General features: G+C 35.5%; 1 protein-coding gene and 1 long non-coding RNA gene across 2 annotated transcripts in view; one reads left to right on the top strand and one right to left on the bottom strand.

Moving 5' to 3' along the window:
• Positions 1-369: 369 nt before the first annotated feature.
• Positions 370-15,087, bottom strand: part of LOC141481706 (uncharacterized) — a 30,163-nt gene continuing 15,445 nt past the window's right edge. Inside the window, exon 2 of the long non-coding RNA XR_012465114.1 lies at positions 370-508. This is a non-coding gene — a long non-coding RNA (uncharacterized lncRNA). The remainder of the gene's footprint in view (positions 509-15,087) is intronic.
• LOC141481705 (uncharacterized) lies at positions 9,580-10,790 on the top strand. Its single transcript, XM_074173719.1, has 2 exons — positions 9,580-9,833; positions 9,888-10,790. The coding sequence occupies exon 2, from the start codon at positions 9,889-9,891 to the stop codon at positions 10,693-10,695; it is 807 nt and encodes a 268-aa protein (XP_074029820.1). The 5' UTR covers positions 9,580-9,833; position 9,888; the 3' UTR covers positions 10,696-10,790.

Raw genomic sequence — 15,087 nt, 5'->3', positions numbered from 1 at the left:
ATTAGAAGCGAAAGCTTGGCTAGTAAAGCAGAGTTTGATTTTTTGACTGAGAGATCCTTTAAATCTATTTACCGTATATATATATAGATATATATATATATATATATAAATATAAATATATATATATAAATATATATACGGTATATACGGTATATATATATATATATATATATATAATATATATATATATATATATATATGTTTTTTATATGATCCATTTAGACCTCCCATAATTAAAGCTTTTTGTGTTTTACAGATCGTTAAGTTTGACCAACATACTCTCAAACAGTATTACAGTAAATCCAAAGAACTTACTTCAAAGCATTCGAAAAGTTTGTATTCTTTTCACGTATGATATTATCTACTTACTATTTTGCAAAACTGAGGTGAGATATGTTGAGTTATTGACAGCATGTCCCAGGTTACACGAGTTAAGTTCCCTTTGACTTCTGGAAAGAAATCCACAATACTTTCTGCGGACGCATCTTGCTCGAAATGAAACAGGTGACTAAAAAAATATGAATTTCGTGTGTGAATTAATGTTTGAAAATTGTTTTTTAGGAGTACAGAATATTCAATTATCGAATGAAAGAGTATAATATGTCCATGAATATCACATGATGTACGATTCGAAATCCCAAACCAAATAACTGTGATGTGAGGAGCACCCAATTTTTATGCTGACGGAATATATTCGACGTGTTACGTTGACAAAAGTGCACTGACTCAAGTGACGCTTATTTAGATTGAATTGAATGAGTATTCTCCGAAATATTACAGTTTGAAGTAAACTCATAAAAACGGACAAAACTCAATCAGAATGAAACAGTATTGTTGACTATTATGACTAACCGACTAAAAAAATATTGTAATGGATAAAACAAGATTATTCGGAACCTTGATCAAAGACTTCTATGAGTCCCTTTTCCAAATGAATTTTAAAACTTTTCAGAGTTATTTTCCAAAATCGACTTATTTCCAGTTTTAGAAAGTATGGGTAACATACGTCAATGATATTATATCATCATAATAAACCATTTACAGTTCAAGTACTCCAACGTATTTCAAAAAGTTATCGAGTTTCCTGTATTTACTCTCTCAAGCAAGGTTGTTGTTACACCCTATTTTCAGATATATTTGAAATATTCGTTCGTAGGATTCCGCAATATTGTTTCATCACTCATTTATATTTAAAGAATACATTTAACTGGTGAAAAACACAATTCATACCTTCTGTTTGCTGCCAGAAAACGAAACACACATTTATAATGCTTTTCCATCTTTCCGTATTATTGCGCAAGCGGTAATCATGACGATTGCGGGTCTTCCAACTCTAAAAGACGTATGACGTACACAATTATACAATGTTCAAATAAAGTGAGGAATATTGCGATATTCTGTTTCGCCGTGAACAGTGAACTGCATATTTGAGATTTATTTTGTTGACGTAATTAATCTACTACATTATTTGATTTTCTCGTATTCCCTTACTAAGTGTTTTACTTTAAAGTTAAGAGATTTCTTCACTCAAACTTAAAATGAACTGAAATTAATCTAACCATGATGAACTACGTCACGGTAATCGAAGAAAACAGTGAGCAAAAACTATGCCATTTGATCGAACTTGGCGTGCAATTTTTGGTTTTGGCTCTTCCAAAGGAACAATTGGATTTTGTCTTCGAATTCATAACCATATATCCTGAATCATTACCATTATCACCCTTGGATTTCTGTTGACGTCAACAATTCCTGGGCGATGCTATGAGATGTTTTTTGGTAAAAATTCAGCAATGGGGAGTAGTTGTTTACAGCTGATTCTCGGCCTCCCCCCACCCACTATGACGTATTAATTGCTTTTTTTATTGGTTGTTGTTTGGTGAAGTTTTTTTGTTGTGCAGTGAAGTCAAGGCGTTGTGACCTTGAAGTGTCTGGTGCATGGATCGTTCAGATTTTTTTTTCATATGAGATTTTGTGTGTTTATGTGTGTGTGTGTGTGTGTGTGTGTGTGTGAGAAGAATGCACGGTACAGGGTTTCATCATGTGCTTGTTTGTCTATGTACAAACATACGTCTGCATACTTCGAAGATCCTCCAAGTAATAAATGCTCCATCGGTGTTAGGGCACCAAGTTAGTAGTGGAGTGACGTCACAGCAATAACCGTTCAACGGCTAGAGAGCGACATGTTCACTCCACGACGTGTGGCAGAGTAATGCGTATTCATCGGTCTGCCCTCACCTCTCCCGAAGCGATGAAGGTTCGCTCTAGCCCCGCTATCGATGGTGACACAACGGCAGCCGAGGACCGTTTGCCTAGCGTCTACCCTCTCCGAGACCGCAACGACCACTGCTTGCTCGTATATCGACATTTGTTATCGCATTCAGTTGGGAGGTAATCTTGGCGCATGTAGTTGAGAAGTGGGGTTGGCTATGACGTCTTGACGGGTCCTATCAGAGTGTATTTAAGAAGCGTACGAGTGTTGGCTATGTCAGTTTACATCAAGTGAGTTAGTGAGAACTATTATATAAAATGTATTCCTGTGACTGTGGTAAATCTTTCACTCGTAGTGATAATCTTCGTCGGCATCAGCTCCAGAGTTGCCAAGGAGGGCCTGCAGTGAAACGGGTGAGAGTGGATAATGCAACACCTATGTATACGTGCAATTGTTGTAATGTGACAATTCCTATGACCCAAGTGAATTCTCACCGAAGAACCATGAGTCATAAAAATAATGCATGTGTTCAATTGTCTGACGGTGTTCAAATTATAACGAATGCATTCAATTGCCGCATTGCTACATACAGGGTGGAGAGTTCGATTGTAACCAGTGACTACATGTCATTTTTCAATGAGATTAGGCAGAAGGTCATTGAATTACTGGAATCAGCCATCAGGATCCATAAAAGCATCAAGGTGAATATGGAAGTTTTTGGGAATTATATTCTTCAGACTGATGATTCGAGGGACACGAAGTCATTTAATTCCCAAAATAAAATAGTGGACCAATCTTCAGATTTGAATGCTGTTTTTGATGGATTCCGTGATGTAATTGTGGCTCAAACGACTGAGTTCCAGGATCGTGACTCAGGTATTTATTTTTTAAAATTTCAATAAGATTGAATAGTAATTTTTTTTTTATAATTCAGGTTGGACTTGTGAAAAAATATTGTTTCTCGAGGTCAACATTAATAAATACAGTCCACTGGAAGGACGTTCATATGTGAAGCTGCCTCAATGTATTCAATGGAAGAAAGCTGTTGTGAATGTTCGTAATGAAGATCAATATTGTTTTGCTTGGGCTATAACATCAGCATTATATCCTGCAGATAGTCGAGTGTCCGAACTTACGTCATATCCACATTTTTCCACTGTTTTAGATGTCACAGGTATGGATTTTCCGGTTAAAGTTAATAATAAGAGTATCGAAATATTCGAAGATAGGAATGATATTTCAATTAATGTTTACGGTTTAGAGAGTACATTTGAGAAGGGTAAAATGAAGTATGAAGTGATTGGTCCATTGCGATACTCACAGAGAAGACTCCGGAGACATGTCAATTTGTTGTTTATAACTGATGACTCCGGTAATGGTCACTATTGTTGGATCAAAGATCTTTCAAGATTAGTTTCTAATCAACTATCAGCTCATAGACAGAAAAAATATTTTTGTGACGGATGTTTGATATATTTTTCTGATGAGAGATTGCTTTTACGTCATAATATGTATGATTGTAATCACATTAGTACCACAACACCAACTACTAATTTAAAGATCAATAAATATGGTAGAATGGTTGCGGAAAATAAACTAATGTTTGAAAACTTTGAGAGGCAAATGAGGGTGCCATTTGTAGTGTATGCTGATTTTGAATCAGTGCTTAAACCGATTCATGTGAATGAGCCAAATCCTGAAAGTTCATACACGATTAAAACATTCAAACATGCCCCATATTCATTTGCTTATTTGATAAAGTGTTCATATAATGATGATTTGTCAAAATTTGTTACATATAGGGGTGTAGATGCAGCTCAGAAATTTGTGAGTAGCATTGAAGATGATTTGAAAGAGATACATGAAAATCATCTCAGAAACCCTAAACCGATGGATACACAAACTGACGAAGAAGAAGAACAGTTTGCTGCAGCCAGAACTTGTGGTATATGTAATAAAGCATTTACTGATGGTGAAGTCAAAGTAAGAGATCATTGTCATGTCACAGGAAAGAAAAGATCACATGCCGCTCACTCGAAATGTAATTTAAATTTCAAAATACCAAACTTCATACCTATCATTTTTCATAATTTAAGTGGTTATGATTGTCATTTATTCATAAAAGAATTGTATAGGAATAAAGAGAAAGTTGATGTTATCCCGCAAACTAAAGAGAAATATATATCTTTCACGAAGCATCTCTTCACACACAGCTATACCGATAAAGATGGTGTGGTTAGGAAGAATTATCTCAAAATGAGATTTATCGATAGTTATAAATTTATGACTAATTCGTTGGAGAAGTTGGGTGCAAACTTGACCTCCGATCAATGTTTGGAGATGCACAAACATTTCCCACAAATTGAGAAATTCAATTTGATGAGACAGAAAGGTGTATTTCCATATAGTTTTGTTGATGACATTGACAAATTGAATTATCCATTACTTCCGACAAAAAATCAGTTTTATGACACACTCAATTGTGAACATATATCGGAAACTGATTATGATAGGGCTAGAAATGTTTGGAATTTATTCGAGTGTCAGAATTTGGGGGAATACTCTGATTTGTATTTGAAGTCGGATGTATTGCTACTATGTGATATTTTTGAAAACTTCCGCACCACAAGTTTAGAGATATATAACTTAGATCCGGCACAATATTATACTGCACCTGGATTATCATGGGATGCCATGTTGAAGTTCACTAATGTTGAATTGGAATTACTAACTGACATTGATATGATTCACTTTTTTCAAAAAGGTATACGAGGTGGAATTAGTCAATGTAGCGAGAGGAAACATATAGCAAATAATAGATTTTTACCCAATTATAATCCCAATGAACCTTCCACATTCATTACATATTTAGATGCAACAAATCTATACGGTCACAGTATGTCACAACCTCTACCAACAAGTGAATTTACATGGTTGACACCAAATGAAATTCTTAATCTTGATGTGATGGATGTGAGTACTGATAGTCCGTATGGGTATGTATTTGAAGTGGACATTCATTATCCACAAGAGTTGCATGATAAACATTCTGACCTTCCATTTTTAGTCGAAAAAATAATACCACCTCGTACACAATCGAAAATTCCCAAATTAATTCCAAATTTGAATGATAAAAGAAAATATATTGTTCATTATAGGAATCTACAGCAAGCTGTCAAAAATGGATTGATTGTAATGAATACACATAGAGTATTGAAATTCAAACAATCATGCTGGATGAAACCCTATATAGATCTTAATACTGAAATGCGTAATAGGTCTAACAACAAATCTGTTAAAGATTTCTATAAACTAATGAATAATGCGGTGTATGGAAAGACAATGGAGAATGTAGATAATCGAATTGATGTTAGACTCGTTACACATTGGGAAAATATAAAGAAAAATATAGGTGCCAGCACTCTCATAGCCAAACCAAATTTCAAAAATTGTTCAATTTTCACTGATAATTTCGTTGCCATTCAATTGGGTAGAGTGAAGGTTCATTACGATAAACCATTATATTTGGGATTTTCCATATTAGAATTATCTAAAACAGTCATGTATGACTTTTTCTATGGATGCATCAAACAACACTTTGATGAAAATGTCTCTTTACTTTACACAGATACCGACTCGCTCATTCTTAAAGTAAACACAGAAAATTTTTATGAATTCATAAAAACTAACATAAGTAGATTTGATACATCCAATTACAGTATAGTTAACCAATTCAATATTCCAGTAACAAGTTCAGTCTTGGGTAACTTCAAAGATGAATTTCCAAATGATCCAATCATGAGTTTTTATGGTACAGGTGCTAAAGCATATTATGTGAAATCTGTTGATGGTGAATTTAAGAAAGCCAAAGGGGTTAAACGATCGGTAATAAAGAATGAATTGACATGCGAAGATTATCAAAAAATCGTCGAACAAGGTGGTATGATATTCAGAAAGATGAATTCATTTAGAAGCGTGTTGCATGATATGTATACTGAATTGAAAAATAAAGTTGCATTATCATACCACGACGATAAACGATTTATCATTCCGAATACTACCCACACTCTTCCTTGGGGTCATAATGATATTGAATTTTATGAAAACGATCCAAATGAGAACATTCGTTGGATAAGTAATATTATTCAACAATCACAATCTCAGGAGACTCCATTGGATCAATTGATTAATTTATTATCTGCCGAGATCAATGATTGAAGTATCATTCAATATCTTCAAAACCGGAAAATTCAATATGACAGAAGTATTGTGATATTAATGTATTATGTATGTATGTATATGTATTACTGTAATGAATATAAAATGATTGAAATTTTATTTGTATTATTTCTATTTCCCTAATCGATTACTGCAATATATAGTATAATGTAAAAGAAAGAATATCAGTTTGAAAAGAATCATCGTGGGTGCACAATGTCTAAAACAATCGATAAATTTGGCAGAAAAAGAAAATGGGGTGGTAATGTCATCCGAGGTCCACCCGGCAATGGATTTAAATTAACAAAAGATGGTCATTATGACATGCAAAGAAAAATATTGAAAAATACAAGCGAACCAATTGACAAGAGTGATTGTGTAACTGTATCATACCTTGAGGGGGAAATTAACGGAACAAAGGAGGTTATACTTTTAGCCCTACAAGCTGCAATACAATCCACAATAGGCAATATTGCTCGCGATGCCCGTCAAGCATTTGACGATAAAATTGCAGAGGCTCGGATAACTTTCACTCGTAAATTTGACAAACTTACAAATGATGTAGACATAAAAATGTCTGACATAACAGCGTCTACAAATAAAAAATTTGATGCTATGTCAAACATAACAGCGACTACAATGAAAAAGTATGATGTACTGGAAGAGAGAGTTGAAGTTTTGGAGAAAAGCCATAAAGTCAGGCCATCAGGTGGAGTGGGATATCCAGGACTGAACATTGATCCAAATATTAGAATAATAGAACCAAAACCAAAAGCAACAGATGACGTATTAATTGAACCAACATGGTGAATAGTGAAGTGGAATAGCCTGCCTGGGCAGGGCCTGATTAAGTTAGGTTAGGAAAAAAATGTGTATTTGAAAAATTAATAATGAAAGTTATCAACAAGTATTATTATATATATTTCAATGTCCCTGAAGTGGCATTAGTGATGTACTCGAATTCTGACTTGACATGTTCCCAACTGTTAAAATTTGAAAAAAAAATTTAATTTGAAAAAAAAAAAGCAAATTTGAAAAAAATTTTTTGAAATTTGAAAATAAATTTTAAAATTAAAAAAAAAATATATTTTTCACAAACCCCCCCCCCCCCCGCCTCCTTCTTATTATTTTTTCTAGTTTTTTTCTAGTTTTGTCATTGCCAAGTTTCGAACTTGGATAGTCTGTGCGGTAGGATGATACCTTAACATCTACGCTAACAGTTTCAATTCTATTTAAATCACAAGGAATAATGGTGAGAAATAAAGAAAAAAATTTTTGGTCACACGGGGATTTGAACTCATGTCATACGTCTGCATAGGCTAGGGTCTTAACCATTACGCCACAGGCTTACATATTGGTGTTAATAACATTTATTATTCTATATAAGATATGAAAGCTTCATTTATATAAAAATTATTGATTTTTTTTTATGGGTAATCCGGGATTTGAACCACTAATATCAATATTTTACTTTTTTATGAATTAATAAGGTTAAAAAAAAAAAAAAAATTGATCGTCGAGATTCGGAATCTTTCTCAAGATTACAACCCGTTCTTTTCTCGAAAAATATCGATCCTGCGAAAAAACCGGGATTTGAACCACTAATATCAATATTTTACTTTTTTTTATGAATTATTAAAGGTTTATAATTAAAAAAAAATTTTGATCGTCAAGATTCGGAATCTTTCTCAAGATTACAACCCGTTCTTTTCTCGAAAAATATCGATCCTGCGAAAAAACCGGGATTTGAACCACTAATATCAATATTTTACTTTTTTTTATGAATTATTAAAGTTTATAATTAAAAAAAAAATTTTGATCGTCAAGATTCGGAATCTTTCTCAAGATTACAACCCGTTCTTTTCTCGAAAAATATCGATCCTGCGAAAAAACCGGGATTTGAACCACTAAATCAATATTTTACTTTTCTATGAATTATAAAGTTTATAATTAAAAAAAAATTTGATCGTCAAGATTCGGATTTTTTCTCAAGATTACAACCCATTCTTTTCTCGAAAAATATCGATCCTGCGAAAAAATTAATGGAGACCAAATTTGTTGGAAATTGAATTCTCTACAACTTTTGTCATTACTATTTTTCGTGTAAAATTGAAAATAAGTGTAATAAATTCAATATTACATAATGAGATTACAACCCGTTCTTTCTTGAAAAATATCAATCCTGCGAAAAAATTAATAAAGACCAAATTTGTTGGAAATTGAATTCTCTACAACTTTTGTCATTACCATTTTTCGTGTAAAATTGAAAATAAGTGTAATAAATTTAATATTACATAATGAGATTACAACCCGTTCTTTTCTCGAAAAATATCAATCCTGCGAAAAAATTAATAGAGACCAAATTTGTTGGAAATTAAATTCTCTACAACTTTTGTCATTACTATTTTTCGTGTTAAATTGAAAATAAGTGTAATAAATTCAATATTACATAATGAGATTACAACCCGTTCTTTCTTGAAAAATATCAATCCTGCGAAAAAATTAATAAAGACCAAATTTGTTGGAAATTGAATTCTCTACAACTTTTGTCATTACCATTTTTCGTGTAAAACTGAAAATAAGTGTAATAAATTTAATATTACATAATGAGATTACAACCCGTTCTTTTCTCGAAAAATATCAATCCTGCGAAAAAATTGATAGAGACCAAATTTGTTGGAAATTAAATTCTCTACAACTTTTGTCATTACTATTTTTCGTGTTAAATTGAAAATAAGTGTAATAAATTCAATATTACATAATGAGATTACAACCCGTTCTTTTCTCGAAAAATATCAATCCTGCGAAAAAAAAAATAGAGACCAAATTTGTTGGAAATTAAATTCTCTACAACTTTTGTCATTACTATTTTTCGTGTAAAATTGAAAATAAGTGTATTAAATTCAATATTATAATAATGAGATTCCACCACTCATTTCTCAAAAAATATCGATTCTACATACACACTGAACATTAAATACCCCCATTATTGATTTTAATAATATAGATTTACAAAAAATAAAGATTTTTTTCTCCAGTCACAATTCAAGTAGATGATCAATGCCGGTTCTATGACTGAGGATGACCAATGCCGGTTCTATGACTAAAAATTTTTAATTTTATGTTTCATTAAAAAAAAAATTTAACAACACACTGTAGTCCCCGCCCACTCTCCTCCACTTTTAGCCCCGCCCCCTTCCCACCATTGCTCGCCTCACCCCACAATTGCGCATGCGCGCCCCCACCTCACTCCCACCACTCCCACTTCTGCCTACACCCTGAGGAGCACACTTCTCGGCATTCAGTACGACAAGTCTTCTCATCGAGTGCAGTCCAGCTACAGCAATCTACTACAACACCAGTCTAATACAGCAGTCTTCTACAGTCTACAACAAGCGAATTTTGAGTAAGTTATCAATGTTACTTTTTCATAACAACTAACTTTGTATTACATTTTCAGAATGGAAAACTACACGCAGGAAATCGACAACGCTGTGGCATCGATCATACCTGTGGATGTTGAGGTGGAGCGACCAGGCAGCCCTGACATGTTCGAGGGAGACGAGGTGGCGATGGTCCAAGAGGTGAAGGCTTCAACTTCGGGTGGTGTGCAGCGGCCACGCAGCCCTGTCTCATTTCAGGAAGACAGGGTTGTTAACAAAGCCAAGCGGCAATCTGCAGCTAAGGTTGGTCCTATTCAAAGGTATAGGAGTAAATGCAATAGGACTAACCCTTATGCAGGTAGTTGGTCGACCGCCAAAAGGAATCCTCCGAGACGTCCCACACCGCTCGCATTGACAGTGGAAAGACGGAGGGCATATAAGCCGGTGCCGAGGGTGCCATCTCCAGGTGAAATCCTCACCCAATTTGCATTATCAGCGATGTTGACACCCATGGAACTCACACCGGTGCCTGATCCTGCCATGGAGGTCGTGCCACCAGTGTCGAAGCCTGCCGGGGAGATCGCGCCACAAGTGCCACCAGTGCCGGAGCCTTTCGGAGAGGTTAACCCCCAGGAGATGGAAACTTTCCTACAGAGGTGTAGGGATGTTGCACTTGCTTCACGAAATAGTGAGGCCGCGTTGGCTAGCATTTCCCGGGAGGAGAATGAAATTGCTAGCCAACGGCGCGAGTTGTTAATGAGGATGGCCGAGCTAGATCGAAGGACTGCAGCTCTGAAGGAAAGGCGGAAGGCAGAGACCTCTTCGATAGAGCTCAATAATGAACTAAAAATATTTATAAAGAAATTTTTGAATAAAGGGAAATAGTTTTTAGGTCAACTAGGATAGTTTTAGGATAATTAGGTAGCATGGTAGTTTTAGGTTTGTAATTATAATTTTAGGAATAAAAACAAAAAAAAAAAAATGAAAAAAGAAGTGAAATAAAGGGTGTACATTGTTTTGGTTTGGTACACATTGAACAATGCGATGGTTGGAGCATTTTTCTTCACTTCGTCTTTTCATTATTTTTTTTTTTTTCCATTTTCAATTCCAAGTTCTTTCATCCCCACTCCTCCCCACTCCCTTTCAAAAGTATAAAAGTAGGAATTATCTGTTGGAATATTCAGTTGATCAGCCACCTTCAACATGGAACCTGATTCAACTACTGAGCCGTACAGTGACCCAGCGCATCAACATCCTTACTGGGCTTCTATCCATGAAGGATTCGTGGACTCCACAACGGCACCTCATGACATTCCCTTCGAATTCATGAATAATGACTACAGGGTGCAGGTTCAGCATGTCACTGGGAGTGATGAAGCTGACTTATCGGACGGGGATTATCCGGATCCCTACCAATGGGATGACGAATGGGGTGACCCACCGCCTGTAGACATCACAGATGAGGATGACGACGACGACGACGATGACGCTGGCGACATCAGACTTCCACCATCCCCAATCCTTATCGAGGACAGTCCTCCGCCATCTCCTATCCTAATTGATGACGATGATGTCCTAAATTCCGACGACGATATGTAATCGTTTCCCTGTTTCTCCCACCCTTTCCTTTCCTTTCCTTTCCTTTCCTTCCACGGAGTACACACTTTTTTGGTTGGTGTACACGAGGCACTGCGAGGCTGGGGCAGTGTCTTCCTCCCTCTCTCTTATTAGTTTTTCATAATAATCACTTAGAATTTCTCATAATAATCGCTCAGAGTTTCATGAAGATCGTCATTTTTAATGTTTTCGAATCTCAAACACTGTTCTACATTTACACTTCACCCCCTCCGTTTTATTTCTTCCAATATAAATATAGTATCAATCCCAGTTCTACATCATTCTTCCACAATGTCGATTGCTGATTCCACCACCGAACCGATGAGTGTACCAGAGTCTTCTATGATGAGTACAGGACCCATCCAGGTACATGAAATAGATTCTACGTTTGATCATTTCAGTACAACCTTCGCAGAAATGCTGCAACGCATCTACGATCTTCCTGATGATTTCCCGGAACGTATGCAAGAGGAAGTAGATGAGTTAGACGATCTACAGGATAACGAGCTAGATGATCATGCGGACGACATAATTAGTATATCATCTGATTCAGATGAATCTGATGAATATGAGGACGACATCATCAGTATATCATCAGATACAGATGATTCAGATGATGACACCATCATGATTGTTTCTGATGATGAAGAGCGTTAGTCCATACCATTGTATGGATTAATAGGAAAAACAGCCCTTTTAAGGGCTACAATTAAAGACAATAAACAACTATTTTCAGAGCTATCATTATACTTTCAATCAGAAATAGGTTAACACTATAGTCAAAACTTATGTGAAAGTATCATCATCCAACTCTGTAGTACTCATCATTATATTCAATGATTGAGAAAATATCAACTTCGACTTTTCAGTCAAAGTAGTACTCATCATATACACAGATATTCGATGATAAACCAAATCCTAACTTCGACTTTTTAGTCAAAGTAGTCATTTATCACATAATCTGTGAATTCTACTACTACCGTTTGTGTGAATAATGTAGCCCTGAAAAGGGCTGTTGTTTTTTTTTGACCAGTAGGTCCACGGTTATTGTGCCACAGGTTGGACATTATTACATATAATACATGTAGATACTCGGGTGAAGTTTGTTAGTGGCCTCTCGCAAGCTTCACACCAATTTTGTCCCATTTCCATAATTGAGACAGTGTTGTGGGTGTTGACATGGGCATACCACCCTCCATTATTGTTTCTATGCGAATAAAACCGAAAGCAGCACCAGCATAGTTTTTTGTTCTCTCCATCTATTGTGCTGATCAATACGTATGCATCCATTGCACAATACAAATCCAAGGGATCTTCCAATGTCTCACTGACATTGAGCGTTCGCATACCGATCCTCAAAGCACCATCGCCTTCAGTTGTGTCAGCTTCTATCCCTTCATCATCTCCTTCTTCATCCATGACCCTCTCAAACTCCATCACGTCATCATCTTCGTCGCTTTGGTTGGCCTCGTTTTCAACTTCGTCTATCTCATCTTCATCGACTCCAACATCTTCTGCTTCAACTATCACTTCCTCTAGCGGAACATTGACATCATCATCATCTGATTCGTCTATCCAATTGTTTTCATCAACAGCAGATATTCTATTTAATGCAGCATTTATTTTTGCAGAATTCATCTTGTTGTTGTTTGCTCACAGTTGTAGAGAGTGAATGAATGAACTTCAGGATCGCAAGTCGACTTATACGATTGAATAGGAAACGGAAGTGGTACGACTCCCACCTATCACTTGACTCGTTTTAAGTGGGAGAGAAGGATATGGCATCTCTAGTCGATGAAAGAGTGGGCTAGTTGACGAAAGAGCGCATGCGCTAGTTTATTTTCTTCTATAAAAGGTGAAGTATCAGTAACATCATCACCTTTCCTATCCACATTCTATTGCTATCACATATCATTCCTCCAAACCTAAATAATCATTATCATGAGCTCCATGCCACTATTGATTGCTGAAGATGGTTCACCACTTGTTGATATCGATCACACTAATTTTGAAAATATTCCAGTATTACATTTACAGTCTCAAGACTCGATAAGTGATTTTGATATTAGCGACTTCGTTAACTTCGCAGATGTGCCGGAACCAATTCAACAAATTATCGTTGAAACTCCAATCATTTCACAATCATCATCATCCAAACACCCTTCATCTACCCCCCCTCTTGGTGTTGATAAAAAATCCAGAACTATCAAAAGGAAGGTTAATAATGCATCTTCATCGATTGTCACTGAGTTGAAAGAAAAAAAACAATCGAAAAGTGGTTTGCAGGAGAAAAAGCCCACAACGAAAAGTGACAGATCGAAGAGGAAGACAAAATGTGAACCCAAAGAAATGAAGGGTGATTTGATGACTGAATCGCTATCTTCTTTCACTCCATTACTTCGGTTTGGAGATATGAAAAAGAAAGCGAAATGCCGTCTTGTAAAGGCGCAAAAGGCTATTGCTGAACATGAAAAGAGTGAGCAAGCTATTAGTGTCAATAAGGACACTCTTCAAGCATTAGATGCTAAGATTGCATTAGCGAAAATTGAATTGGCTAACATGAGCAAAGAAGCAGATGAACTACGTTCAAAAATCATGAAAGATGACAAATTCAATCAACGTTCGAGAATGCAAGCACAGGCAGAGCTTGAGGAGTCGACTCGACTTTATGAGACGGCATTATCAGTGAGAGATAATTGGCGAAAAGAGTTGGAGAAAGCATTTCAAAGTGACAGCGATTAGTTTTGGAATGGTATTGTGTTCTCAATATTGTGAGTTGAAAAAAATTTTAAGCGGGAATGGAGTATACAATTAATTTGGTTTGGTATACACAGAACATTGCGAATGGTTGGGGCAATGTTTACCGCTGCAATATTTTTTCAATTCACTTACATATAATTGAAATGAAAACAATAATGAACTTTAACATTACTTTATTCATAAATACATTATTAGATACATTTAAAGCATATTTGATTCATCAATCCAAGAATTCTGTTCACTAGGAAGTCCTAACCACTTTACATATACTTTATTTTTCCTTTTCTTCAGCACTTTCTCGATCAGATATACATCAGGATTTTCGGTTCGCAATAACTCTTCTTCGTAAAAACATCCTCTAATAGGTTGTTCATTCATATCTTCAAGATTATAGGTTGTGGGAAAAGTTTTATTGATTTTAACAATCTTGAAGAGTTCCGTGGTAAAGTTCGCAGTGTAAGACTTTTCAAAAATATTTTTGTATTTGCTTATTCGTACAATATCATTCAATCGGAATTTGGGTTTACTTTGTTTTTTTTCCAACTCCATTGATACCTTTGAATATCAATCTTGTTGATGGATCAACATTAATGGGTGCCATACCTATTGTACGATGAACTTTATTGTTATATCTACTAGTTATAGTTGGAAGAATATCAAGCCATTTGTGGTGACCTCTCATCGAAAATTCCTTATAGAGCCACCCCTTTATTGTACGAATCACTCTTTCTGCTATAGCTGCCTTCTTTGTGCTAAATGTTGAATAATGATTGATATTATATTCTCGCATGAGAGATGAGAAGCTTTTATTGAAAAATTCTTTCCCTTGATCGCTTTGTATGTGTTTGGGGGAGTATTTGGCTTCTTTCAGTACATGTTTCATTGCATTAGTTACTGTAC

This window comes from Leptinotarsa decemlineata, unplaced genomic scaffold, assembly GCF_025532065.1.
Source record: "Leptinotarsa decemlineata unplaced genomic scaffold, Ldec_3_MD MMD2_tig00000505_RagTag_RagTag, whole genome shotgun sequence".
Taxonomy (NCBI): Eukaryota; Metazoa; Arthropoda; class Insecta; order Coleoptera; family Chrysomelidae; genus Leptinotarsa; species Leptinotarsa decemlineata.
Note: the sequence above shows the minus strand (reverse complement) of the source record. Positions and strands in the feature narration are given on the sequence as shown.